At 47.4% G+C, this 14,011-nt stretch overlaps 1 protein-coding gene across 1 annotated transcript in view; it reads left to right on the top strand.

Moving 5' to 3' along the window:
• Positions 1 to 14,011, top strand: part of LOC148442529 (uncharacterized) — a 63,803-nt gene that overhangs the window by 3,769 nt on the left and 46,023 nt on the right. The window contains exons 2-5 of the mRNA XM_088463845.1: positions 5,720 to 5,863; positions 7,475 to 7,666; positions 8,919 to 9,042; positions 9,162 to 9,259. Of these exons, the coding sequence (XP_088319971.1) occupies positions 5,786 to 5,863; positions 7,475 to 7,666; positions 8,919 to 9,042; positions 9,162 to 9,259 (492 nt within the window). The 5' untranslated portion in view covers positions 5,720 to 5,785. The remainder of the gene's footprint in view (positions 1 to 5,719; positions 5,864 to 7,474; positions 7,667 to 8,918; positions 9,043 to 9,161; positions 9,260 to 14,011) is intronic.

The following is a 14,011-nucleotide window of genomic DNA, read 5'->3' as shown; positions in this document are numbered from 1 at the left end:
AATATAGGTGACGCAGTCTCCGTTGTTACTATAAAATATTTGGTGCACACTCCGATGTTACTATAATACAGGTGGTGCAGACTCCGTTGTTACTATAATACAGGTGGCGCAGTCTCCGTTGTTACTATAATACAGGTGGTGCAGACTCAGTTGTTACTATAATACAGGTGGCGCAGACTCCGTTGTTACTATAATACAGGTGGTGCAGACCCCGTTACTACTCTATTACAGGTGGTTCAGACCGCGTTGTTACTATAATACAGGTGGCGCAGTCTCCTTTGTTACTATAATACAAGTGGCACAGACCCTGATGTTACTGTAATACAGGTGGTGCAGACCCCGTTTTACTATTATACAGGTGGTGCAGACCCCATTTTACTATAATACAGGTGGGGCAGTCTCCGTTGTTACTATAATACAGGTGGCACAAACCCCGTTGTTACTATAATACAGGTGGTGCAGACCCCGTTTTACTATAATACAGGTGGTGCAGACCCCGTTTTACTATAATACAGGTGGTGCAGTCTCTGCTGTTACTATAATACAGGTGCCGCAGACTCAGTTGTTACTATAATACAGGTGGCGCAGTCTCCATTGTTGCTATAATACAGGTGGCGCAGACTCCGTTGTTACTATAATACAGGTGGCGTAGACACTGTTGTTACTATAATACAGGTGGCGCAGACTCCGTTGTTACTATAATACAGGTGGCGCAGACTTAGTTGTTACTATAATACGGGTGGTGCAGACTCAGTTGTTACTATAATACAGGTGGCGCAGACTTAGTTGTTACTGTAATACAGGTGGTGCAGACTCAGTTGTTACTATAATACAGGTGGCGCAGACTCCGTTGTTATTATAATACAGGTGGCGCAGACTTAGTTGTTACTGTAATACAGGTGGCGTAGACTCAGTTGTTACTATAATACAGGTGGCGCAGATCCCGTTGTTAATATAATACAGGTGGCGCAGTCTCCATTGTTGCTAAAATACAGGTGGCGCAGACTCCGTTGTTACTATAATACAGGTGGCGTAGACTCAGTTGTTACTATAATACAGGTGGCGCAGACTTAGTTGTTACTATAATACAGGTGGTGCAGACCCCGTTTTACTATAATATAGGTGACGCAGTCTCCGTTGTTACTATAAAATATTTGGTGCACACTCCGATGTTACTATAATACAGGTGGTGCAGACCCCGTTACTACTCTATTACAGGTGGTTCAGACCGCGTTGTTACTATAATACAGGTGGCGCAGTCTCCTTTGTTACTATAATACAAGTGGCACAGACCCTGATGTTACTGTAATACAGGTGGTGCAGACCCCGTTTTACTATTATACAGGTGGTCCAGACCCCATTTTACTATAATACAGGTGGGGCAGTCTTCATTGTTACTATGATATAGGTGGCGTTGACTCCGCTGTTACAATAATACAGGTGGTTCAGTCTCCTTTGTTACTATAATACAGGTGGCACAAACCCCGTTGTTACTATAATACAGGTGGTGCAGACCCCGTTTTACTATAATACAGGTGGTGCAGACCCCGTTTTACTATAATACAGGTGGTGCAGTCTCTGCTGTTACTATAATACAGGTGACGCAGTCTCCGAGGTTACTATAAAATATTTGGTGCACACCCCGATGTTACTATAATACAGGTGGCACAGACCCCGTTGTTACTATAATACAGGTGGCACAGACCCCGTTGTTACTATAATACATTTGGCATAGTCTCTGCTGTTACCATAGTACAGTTGGCACAGTCTCCGTTGTTTCTATAATAAAGGTGGCGCAGACCCCGTTTTACTATAATACAGGTGGTGCAGTCTCTGCTGTTACTATAATACAGGTGGTGCAGACCCCGTTGCTACTCTATTACAGCTGGCACAGACCGCGTTGTTACTATAATACAGGTGGAGCAGACCCCGTTGTTACTATAATACAGGTGGCGCAAACCCTGTTGCTATTATAATACAGGTGGTTCAGACCCCATTGTTACTATAATACAGGTGGAGCAGAATCTGTTGTTACTATAATACAGGTGGAGCAGACCCCATTGTTACTATAATACAGGTGGCGCAAACCCTGTTGTTATTATAATACAGGTGGTTCAGACTTCGTTGTTACTTTAATACAGGTGGTGCAGACCCCGTTGTTACTATAATACAGGTGGAGCAGAATCTGTTGTTACTATAATACAGGTGGTGCAGTCTCTGCTGTTACTATAATACAGGTGACGCAGTCTCCGAGGTTACTATAAAATATTTGGTGCACACTCCGATGTTACTATAATACAGGTGGTGCAGACCCCGTTACTACTCTATTACAGGTGGTTCAGACCGCGTTGTTACTATAATACAGGTGGCGCAGTCTCCTTTGTTACTATAATACAAGTGGCACAGACCCTGATGTTACTGTAATACAGGTGGTGCAGACCCCGTTTTACTATTATACAGGTGGTCCAGACCCCATTTTACTATAATACAGGTGGGGCAGTCTTCATTGTTACTATGATATAGGTGGCGTTGACTCCGCTGTTACAATAATACAGGTGGTTCAGTCTCCTTTGTTACTATAATACAGGTGGCACAAACCCCGTTGTTACTATAATACAGGTGGTGCAGACCCCGTTTTACTATAATACAGGTGGTGCAGACCCCGTTTTACTATAATACAGGTGGTGCAGTCTCTGCTGTTACTATAATACAGGTGACGCAGTCTCCGAGGTTACTATAAAATATTTGGTGCACACCCCGATGTTACTATAATACAGGTGGCACAGACCCCGTTGTTACTATAATACAGGTGGCACAGACCCCGTTGTTACTATAATACATTTGGCATAGTCTCTGCTGTTACCATAGTACAGTTGGCACAGTCTCCGTTGTTTCTATAATAAAGGTGGCGCAGACCCCGTTTTACTATAATACAGGTGGTGCAGTCTCTGCTGTTACTATAATACAGGTGGTGCAGACCCCGTTGCTACTCTATTACAGCTGGCACAGACCGCGTTGTTACTATAATACAGGTGGAGCAGACCCCGTTGTTACTATAATACAGGTGGCGCAAACCCTGTTGCTATTATAATACAGGTGGTTCAGACCCCATTGTTACTATAATACAGGTGGAGCAGAATCTGTTGTTACTATAATACAGGTGGAGCAGACCCCATTGTTACTATAATACAGGTGGCGCAAACCCTGTTGTTATTATAATACAGGTGGTTCAGACTTCGTTGTTACTTTAATACAGGTGGTGCAGACCCCGTTGTTACTATAATACAGGTGGAGCAGAATCTGTTGTTACTATAATACAGGTGGTGCAGTCTCTGCTGTTACTATAATACAGGTGACGCGGTCTCCGTTGTTACTATAAAATATTTGGTGCACACCCCGATGTTACTATAATACAGGTGGTGCAGACCCCGTTGCTACTCTATTACAGGTGGCACAGACCGCGTTGTTACTATAATACAGGTGGAGCAGACCCCGTTGTTACTATAATACAGGTGGCGCAAACCCTGTTGCTATTATAATACAGGTGGTGCAGACCCCGTTGTTACTATAATACAGGTGGAGCAGAATCTGTTGTTACTATAATACAGGTGGAGCAGACCCCATTGTTACTATAATACAGGTGGTGCAGACTTCGTTGTTACTATAATACAGGTGGTGCAGACTCTGTTGTTACTATAATACAGATGGCGCAGACCCCGTTGTTACTATAATACAGGTAGTGCACACTCCGTTGTTACTATATTAGAGGTGGTGCAGACTCCATTGTTACTATAATACAGGTGGCGCAGACCCGTTGTTACTATAATAAAGGTGGTGCTGACTGCGTTTTTACTATAATACAGGCGGCATAGCCGCCTTGTTACTATAATACAGGAGGTGCAGACTCCATTGTTACTATAATACAGGTGGTGCAGACTCCATTGTTACTATAATACAGAAGGTGCAGACTCCATTGTTACTATAATACTGGTGGGGCAGACTCCGTTGTTACTATAGTACAGGTGGCACAGACCCGTTGTTACTATAATAGAGGCAGTGCATACTCCATTATTACTATAATACAGGAGGTGCAGACTCCATTGTTACTATAATACAGGTGGCGCAGATCCCGTTGTTACTATAATACAGGTGGCGCAGATCCCGTTGTTACTATAATAAAGGTGGCGCCGACTGCGTTTTTACTATAATACAGGCGGCACAGACGCCTTGTTACTATAATACAGGAGGTGCAGACTCCTTTGTTACTATAATACAGGAGGTGCAGACTCCATTGTTACTATAATACAGGAGGTGCAGACTCCATTTTTACTATAATACAGGAGGTGCAGACTCCATTGTTACTATAATACAGGAGGTGCAGACTCCATTGTTACTATAATACAGGTGGTGCAGACCCCATTATTACTATAATACAGGTGGTGCAGACCCCATTGTTACTATAATACAGGTGGTGCAGACCCCATTGTTACTATAATAAAGGTGGTGCAGACTTGTTACTATGATACAGGTTGGGCAGACTCCGTTGTTACTATAATACAGGTGGCGCAGACCCCATTGTTACTATAATACAGGTAGCGCAGACCCGTTGTTACTATAATAAAGGTGGCGCCGACCGCGTTTTTACTATAATACAGGTGGGGCAGTCTCCATTGTTACTATAATACAGGTGGCGCAGACCCCGTTGTTACTATAATACAGGTGGTGCAGACCCAGTTGTTACTATAATTACCTGTTGATCGGTCTCATACAATGCTTCCAACATCGGACTCTTATCAGTTATGTTCTTCAATTCATCAACATTGGTCTCAAACCGATCTAGTTAATCAATTCTTCAACATCGGATTCAATTCCATTAAGTTCTTCAAATCATAAAAATTAGTCTCAAACGGATCCAGCTCTCAATCCAGCATCATCGGTCCCAATCCGATTCTGCTCATTCATTCAGTATTATTCCAACTTGCAGTTCAATAAAGACTTTGGGACAAATAAATAGGGTAAGAGTTTAGAAAATGTGAGGGAAAACTCTCCCATTATTAAACTCAGCCAATGTAATAAGGTCACAAAAAGGCAAAGTCCCATGTTTTTCAGGCTCAAAAAACTCTCAAGATTTAAACTCTCATCCAGGTGTTTCCTGTTTTGAAAATAGAACTTGTTCAATGTATTAGTGTGACGGCTTTACTGCTAAACTCTCACATTTTCTAAACTCTCACCCTATTACATTTGGCCCTTTCTATTCCTGTTCTCGCCCTGGGCCCATCATCCACTGCTGTATCTCTACCTCCTCACATCTATACATGAGGTCCTGGCTCAAACCACCTAAGTTCATCCACACCTCTCAAATCTCCTCTTCAGTCTCCCACGCCTGTTCCAACCCAAAACCAACCATCAGGAGTGACAATTACTACTCAGCACTTGGGTTGTAAAGTCAATTAACAAACAATACTCTGTGTGGATTTTGTATGTTCTCCCTGTGTTTGTATAGGTTTCTTCCAGGAGCTCTAGTTTCCTCCCACACGCCAAAGACACACCGGTAGGTCAGTTGGCTTCTTTCTTCTTTTTTTGTGTGGGAGGTGGGGAAGGGTGTCTATGTGGTTGTAAATGTAGATTGTAAGCTCCACTGGGGCAGGGACAGATGTGACTAAATATTCCCTGTAGCGCTGTGTAAAAAATTGCTTCTAATCATTATATTTATTCCTAGATTTCTGTGCAGTGAGTAGTCAGATCCTTGTTACTAGACGCCTGTATAAATCACTGATCACAGAGGATGGACACGGACAGGAGTCACATGACTGAGAGGATACTAAATCTCACCCTGGAGATCATCTACCTGCTGACTGGGGAGGTGAGAGGGTCTGGGAGTGTCACAGTGACATCACTTATATCTATAGTAATAATACAGGGACATGACTGGGGAGGTGAGAGGATCTGGGAGTGTCACAGTGACATCACTTATATCTATAGTAATAATACAGGGACATGACTGGGGAGGTGAGAGGATCTGGGAGTGTCACAGTGACATCACTTATATCTATAGTAATAATACAGGGACATGACTGGGGAGGTGAGGGGATCTGGGAGTGTCACAGTGACATCACTTATATCTATAGTAATAATACAGGGACATGACTGGGGAGGTGAGAGGGTCTGGGAGTGTCACAGTGACATCACTTATATCTATAGTAATAATACAGGGACATGACTGGGGAGGTGAGAGGATCTGGGAGTGTCACAGTGACATCACTTATATCTATAGTAATAATACAGGGACATGACTGGGGAGGTGAGGGGATCTGGGAGTGTCACAGTGACATCACTTATATCTATAGTAATAATACAGGGACATGACTGGGGAGGTGAGGGGATCTGGGAGTGTCACAGTGACATCACTTATATCTATAGTAATAATACAGGGACATGACTGGGGAGGTGAGAGGGTCTGGGAGTGTCACAGTGACATCACTTATATCTATAGTAATAATACAGGGACATGACTGGGGAGGTGAGGGGATCTGGGAGTGTCACAGTGACATCACTTACATCTATAGTAATAATACAGGGACATGACTGGGGAGGTGAGAGGATCTGGGAGTGTCACAGTGACATCACTTATATCTATAGTAATAATACAGGGACATGACTGGGGAGGTGAGGGGATCTGGGAGTGTCACAGTGACATCACTTATATCTATAGTAATAATACAGGGACATGACTGGGGAGGTGAGGGGATCTGGGAGTGTCACAGTGACATCACTTATATCTATAGTAATAATACAGGGACATGACTGGGGAGGTGAGAGGGTCTGGGAGTGTCACAGTGACATCACTTATATCTATAGTAATAATACAGGGACATGACTGGGGAGGTGAGAGGATCTGGGAGTGTCACAGTGACATCACTTATATCTATAGTAATAATACAGGGACATGACTGGGGAGGTGAGGGGATCTGGGAGTGTCACAGTGACATCACTTATATCTATAGTAATAATACAGGGACATGACTGGGGAGGTGAGGGGATCTGGGAGTGTCACAGTGACATCACTTATAGCTATAGTAATAATACAGGGACATGACTGGGGAGGTGAGGGGATCTGGGAGTGTCACAGTGACATCACTTATAGCTATAGTAATAATACAGGGACATGACTGGGGAGGTGAGAGGCTCTGGGAGAGTCACAGTGACATCACTTATATCTATAGTAATAATACAGGGACATGACTGGGGGAGGTGGGGGGATCTGGGAGTGTCACAGTGACATCACTTATATCTATAGTAATAATACAGGGACATGACTGGGGAGGTGAGGGGATCTGGGAGTGTCACAGTGACATCACTTATATCTATAGTAATAATACAGGGACATGACTGGGGAGGTGAGAGGGTCTGGGAGAGTCACAGTGACATCACTGATAGCTATAGTAATAATACGATAGTATTTTCCAATACTCAGGATTACACAGTAATGAAGAAGACATCCAGTGAGAGTGTGACAAATAGCAGCCATCCCCGTGTGTCAGGAGGACTGAGCAGGACCCAGAGCCCCATCACGGTGCCTCCACCTCACTCACTGATACATGAGAGACACAATGACCAGAAGATCCTGGAACTCACCAACAAGATCATTCAGCTGCTCACTGGAGAGGTAACTGCTGGGAATGGGACATTATACAGTAACACCAGGGGATGTGTCTGGGTGATGACTGGAGAGGTGACTGCTGGGAATGGGACATTATACAGTAACACCAGGGGATGTGTCTGGGTGATGACTGGAGAGGTGACTGCTGGGAATGGGACATTATACAGTAACTTCAGGGGATGTGTCTGGGTGATGACTGGAGAGGTGACTGCTGGGAATGGGACATTATACAGTAACACCAGGGGATGTGTCTGGGTGATGACTGGAGAGGTGAGTGCTGGGAATGGGACATTATACAGTAACACCAGGGGATGTGTCTGGGTGATGGTTGGAGAGGTGAGTGCTGGGAATGGGACATTATACAGTAAGACCAGGGGATGTGTCTGGGTGATGACTGGAGAGGTGACTGCTGGGAATGGGACATTATACAGTAACACCAGGGGATGTGTCTGGGTGATGACTGGAGAGGTGACTGCTGGGAATGGGACATTATACAGTAACACCAGGGGATGTGTCTGGGTGATGGTTGGAGAGATGACTGCTGGGAATGGGACATTATACAGTAACACCAGGGGATGTGTCTGGGTGATGGCTGGAGAGGTGACTGTTGGGAATGGGACATTATACAGTAACACCAGGGGATGTGTCTGGGTGATGACTGGAGAGGTGACTGCTGGGAATGGGACATTATACAGTAACACCAGGGAATGTGTCTCGTGATGACTGGAGAGGTGACTGGTGGGAATGGGACATTATACAGTAACACCAGGGGATGTGTCTGGGTGGTGACTGCTGGGAATGGGACATTATACAGTAACACCAGGGGATGTGTCTGGGTGGTGACTGGAGAGGTGAGTGCCGGTAATGGGACATTATACAGTAACACTAGGGGATGTGTCTGGGTGATGACTGGAGGTGACTGCTGGGAAGGGGACATTATACAGTAACACCAGGGGATGTGTCTGGGTTATGACTGGAGAGGTGACTGCTGGGAATGGGACATTATACAGTAACACCAGGGTACGTGTCTGGGTGATGACTGGAGAGGTGACTGCTGGGAAGGGGACATTATACAGTAACACCAGGGGATGTGTCTGGGTGATGACTGGAGAGGAGACTGCTGGGAATGGGACATTATACAGTAACACCAGGGGATGTGTCTGGGTGATGACTGGAGAGGTGACTGCTGGGAATGGGACATTATACAGTAACACCAGGGGATGGGTCTGGGTGATGACTGTATCATTGTGTGTGTCAGGTTCCTATAAGGTGTCAGGATGTCACTGTCTATGTCTCCATGCAGGAGGGGGAGTATATAGAGGAACACAGGGGTCTGTACAAGGACGTGATGATGGAGAATCACCGGCCCCTCAAATCACTGGGTAAGAGGAGACTGTAATTTATTGTACAGGGGAGAGCAGGTATGGGGGCCCCCTGTATACACACATCACCTGATAATCACATATTTACAATGTACTCAGTCACTGTGTGTCTCCTACAGATGGAGCCAGTAACATAAATACCCCAGAGAGATGTCCCCGTCCTCTTTATTCCCAGCACTGTACAGAGGAGAATCACAGGACCCCACAGGAGCATCAGGTAGGTGGGATTTAGAGTCTCACCAATATACCAACATAGCAAAGTAACTTTTCACTATACCAATGGTTCTCACCCTTTGGTATAGTACCCCCAGGGGTACTCGCTGTGAATGTGTATTGGTACTTAAAAATTATTTGTTTTGGGGCCGGTGCAGAATATCCAGGTGATAATTAGATACACATGATAGCAGTGTCCTAGGGATCTCTTACCCCTGTGCACTGCAGCAGGACCCTGATAACAAAATGAGAACGTCTATCCCTGTATAAGAAAGCAGATGGGGATTACAGATTTACTACAAATTTTACATTTTGCCCAAATTGTACTATATGAGAAATATATATGGGCAATTAGTTCTATTGAGTATTTTTCTAAATCTTGTTTAATGCTTACTGCACCTAAATATTTATCTAAATAGCAATTATATTCATTACAAAACGTATTGCTTTGCAAATGTCGAGGGCACAAATCATGGAATTAGACTACATGGAGGTGCCCAGGTGGGCAGTGATGGAGATGTGTGATCTGTACAGAAGCTGTATGTGTCCTCAGTCACTGCATACTGTGAATTAATTTTCTACCTCAGTGTCCTTAGGGATCCACAGGGATACCTTGGGGTATAGGTCTTGGCTCCACAGCCATGGGCACCACAGAGTTAAAGATGTCCTCCCAGGATGCACTGGGCCCCCTCCTATACCCCGCCCCCAGGCCAAGGCACCTCAGTTTTCAGTAGGTGCCCGGCCGGGAAGCTGGGTCATCGCAGAGGGGGGCTGTGTAACAGCCCCTGAAGATCTTCAAGAGCGGTAGTATAGGACTGTCCAGCGGACGTCCATGCTACCGCTCCGACACCCCCGCCGGCGCCGACCACCGGTAGTGATCCGGGGAGCTCGGCGGGCTCTTGGGGGTTCCTGCTAGCGGAACCTCCGGGGGCCTGGGACTGTGGCCGGACCTACGGGGGGCAGCAGGTAAGCAGCGGGCGTCTGCGGTAGGCGCCCGCTGAATCACAGTCCGGCGTCCCCAGGGCTGGGGGCTCCCTGGGGATGGCAGTATAGTGGAGCCAGGCGGATGCCTGCGCTCTCCACTAGACCACCAGGGAGACGGGGCTGGAGCGTTGCAGAACACGCTCCAGCATCCCCGGGGGTTAATGGCCTGCCAGGGAAGGATGCCTTCCCTGTAGCGCACAGGAGGCTCCTCCCCATCACTGCTGTCGGCGCCTTACATTAAGGCTTTGGCGGGCTGAGGCATTGATCCTCCTCAGGCCCGCCTCCCTTCATCCTCCGGCGGCCATTTTATGTGATGTGGTGACAGGGTGCGGAGCCTGGGGTGCCCCTTACATACCTCTCCTCCAGTAAAGGTCAGCGTATGTAGCGCTATCACTGCCAGGCTGTAAGTCTGTGTAAGTGATAGTGCACTTAGTGCAGCGTTTCTGCATTGTATGTGACTTTATGCTAGCTCTGTGTGCCTGATTTTTCTCCTGTCAGCCATTTTAGCTATCCCTATTTCTTCCTCTTGACCAGCCCTCTCAGTGCCAGTACTGTCAGGGTAGGAATTTACCTCACAGTTTATGATTTATTTCTGTGAGAGGAGTGTCACATACCACTATGTCCAGTGAGGACTCTGTTAGAGGAGCACCTCTCCTATTTTCCTGCTCCAGATGTAAAGCAGGTGTGGGGGAGTGGGCGGTACTCCAGGATGGGTTATGTGCTGCATGTTTGGCCGTCCCTGGTAACTCTGCTGTACCCAGCACCTCTAAGGAACCACCTTGGGCTTGTTTAGCACAAGCCCTGACTGTTCTTGTAAATAGGCTTGCAGCCCCTCCGACGTTTCCACAATTGGGGTTTGCACAGCAGGCGGTAGTCCCGCCTCCTGTTCTGGGAGTTCCGGGACCGATAGTAATGCAGTGCCCCCCGCAACAGGTCCTTAATCAGGCTGACCCAGGTTTGTCTGATTCTGGGGTGCGGAGCACACAGCAGGATCAATCCAGACCTGCTAAAAGACTGTTATTGTCATATCCATCCGCTCAGGATGATGAGGATGACGGGTCGTCTGATGAGGGCGAAATTCTAGATTTGTCGGACACTGACACTCCTCAAGCAGAGGCTAAGTCTAGTATTTACATTCCAGGCCTCATACGGGCAGTCCGTGCGGCCATGGTAATTACTGACGACAACTTACCTGCAGCTCCTACTCATGCTTATTTTAAAGAGGTTAAAGGAGCTGCAGCAGTTTTCCCCCTATCTGGTCAGCTAGTTGATCACATGGAGGAGGCCTGGAAATCTCCAGGAAAAAGATTTCAACCTCACAAGCGCCTGGCACATACTTATCCCTTTGCGGAAGATTATTTCACTAAATGGGAGTCTCCTCCTCAGGTGGATTCTCACATTACGCGCTTAGTAAAGAGCGCAACTTTGCCTATGCCGTCTATGTCTTCTCTGACGGATACTACAGACCGTAAGGTGGAGGTGTGTCTTAAGTCCATCTATTCCCTTGCTGGAGGAGCATCTAGACCAGCTATGGCTGTCTGCTGGGTGGCCCAGGCTATGGAAAGGTGGACGGACGCTTTGGAGACATCATTCGCTTCTGAGGGTACCAGCGAACAGGTTATGTTAGTGGGTAACCTTCGGGATTCTGCTACGTACATTAACGAAGCAACTTTGGATTTGAGCCTGCTTACTTCTAGGATTTCTGCGGCGGCTGTGGCCGCTCGACGCTCCTTGTGGTTACGTTCGTGGAGGGCGGACGCTGAATCCAAGAAAGGCTTGGAATGCTTACCCTACAATGGACAGGTCCTGTTTGGACCAGCCTTGGACAAAATAGTAGACACGTTGGCGGCTGCCAAATCTGCGTGTCTACCCTCAGCCCCGACTCCGTCGGGGTCTAAAAATCCGTCCTTTCGGCCCTATCGCCCTCCGGGAAAACCTAGGGTTCAGTCCTTTCCGAGACCTTCAGGTCCCAAAAAGACCACTAAGACCAAGAAGCAAGCTTGGAGTACCAGACGTCCAGCTGCCAAGCCAGACGACAAACCCTCAGCCTGACGGGCTGGGCCTCCCCTTGGGGGATCCCAGGGTGGGAGGCCGACTTCTGCAATACGCCCAGTGTTGGTTCAAAACCACCACAGACACTTGGGTACGGGAGGTGGTATCTCAAGGATATGCCCTCTCCTTCCGCAGAAGGCCTCCTCATCAGTTCTTTGTAACAGCAGGTCCTTCAGATCCAACGAAGGCTCTAGCGATCCAAGAGTCGGTGCGTTCTATGCTTCAAATGGGAGTAATAGAACCTGTTCCGTTATCCCTGAGAGGGACCGGATATTACTCCAACCTTTTTCTGGTTCAAAAACCAAATGGATCATACCGACCTATACTCAACCTCAAGTCCTTGAACAAGTTTTTAAGGGTCCCTCGGTTCCGGATGGAGACTCTGCGTTCTATTGTTTTAGCTATGCAGCCTGGGGATTTTATGGTGTCCCTGGATATTCAGGATGCTTACCTGCATATCCCCATTGCCAGGGTTCATCAGCGCTACCTCAGATTTACAGTGTTGGACCTCCATTACCAGTTTCAGGCCCTACCGTTTGGCCTTTCCACGGCTCCTCGGGTGTTCACAAAAGTAATGGCGGCCATGGTGGCACACCTGCGGTTGCAGGGAGTTCGCCTGTTACCTTACTTGGACGACCTTCTGTTGTTGGCAGGGTCGCCACAAGTCCTTTGCAGCCATCTACAACTGACAATATCGGTATTGCAGGCTCACGGCTGGATAGTGAACTGGAAGAAGTCCTCTCTAATTCCTTCTCAGAGAATGGTCCATCTCGGGGCATTGTTGGACTCTCAGCAACAGAGGATCTTTTTGACGGAGGAAAAGATAGCCCTGTTGCAGTCCAAGATACGCAATATTCTAAGCAGTCGCCGAGTGTCTCTTCTCTCGGCGATGAAGTTACTGGGATCCATGGTGTCAACGTTCGACATGGTGGAGTATGCCCAGTTCCACTCCAGGACTCTACAAATGTTGATCCTGTCCAGATGGGACAGAAATCCCCGTCGAATAAAGACGCAGATGATCAGGCTCACTCCGGAAGTGCGCCTGTCTTTGACGTGGTGGTTACAAAAGTCTCATCTCAGCAGGGGACGTCCGTTTTGGATTTCGGATTGGGTCCTTCTAACAACGGATGCTTGCCTTCGGGGCTGGGGCGCTGTGACAGGCCCACATGTCTTCCAGGGCCGGTGGACGTCGGAGGAATCGAACCTGCCAATCAATATATTGGAAATTCGAGCAGTGTTTAGGGCGCTGCAACATGCAAGACCGTTCCTGCTAGGGAAACCTGTGCAGGTTCAGTCAGACAACGCCACCACGGTGGCTTACCTAAATCGTCAGGGAGGAACTCGAAGCCAAGCGGCTCTAAAGGAGGAGTCCCGCATTCTGACTTGGGCAGAAGGCAATCTGCCGGCCATTTCGGCCGTCTTCATTCCAGATGTGCTGAACTGGGAGGCGCCACGATGTACACCCGGGGGAATGGTCTCTTCACCAGGAGGTGTTCCAACTCCTGGTGGACAAGTGGGGTCTTCCCGAAATAGACCTCATGGCCTCCAGACACAACCGCAAGCTGTGGGCGTACGGATTCCGAACAAGAGACACGGGAGCTCTCCTGGTGGACGCTCTGTCGGCACGGTGGAACTTCCAATTCGCGTACCTGTTTCCTCCATTCTCCCTGCTGCCTCGAGTAATTCGAAAGTTCAGGCAGGAAGGAGGCAAGATCCTGCT

The sequence above is a fragment of the Taudactylus pleione genome, unplaced genomic scaffold, assembly GCF_031769625.1.
Source record: "Taudactylus pleione unplaced genomic scaffold, aTauple2 ptg001472l, whole genome shotgun sequence".
NCBI lineage: Eukaryota > Metazoa > Chordata > Amphibia > Anura > Myobatrachidae > Taudactylus > Taudactylus pleione.
This window is presented reverse-complemented; position numbering and strand designations above follow the sequence as displayed.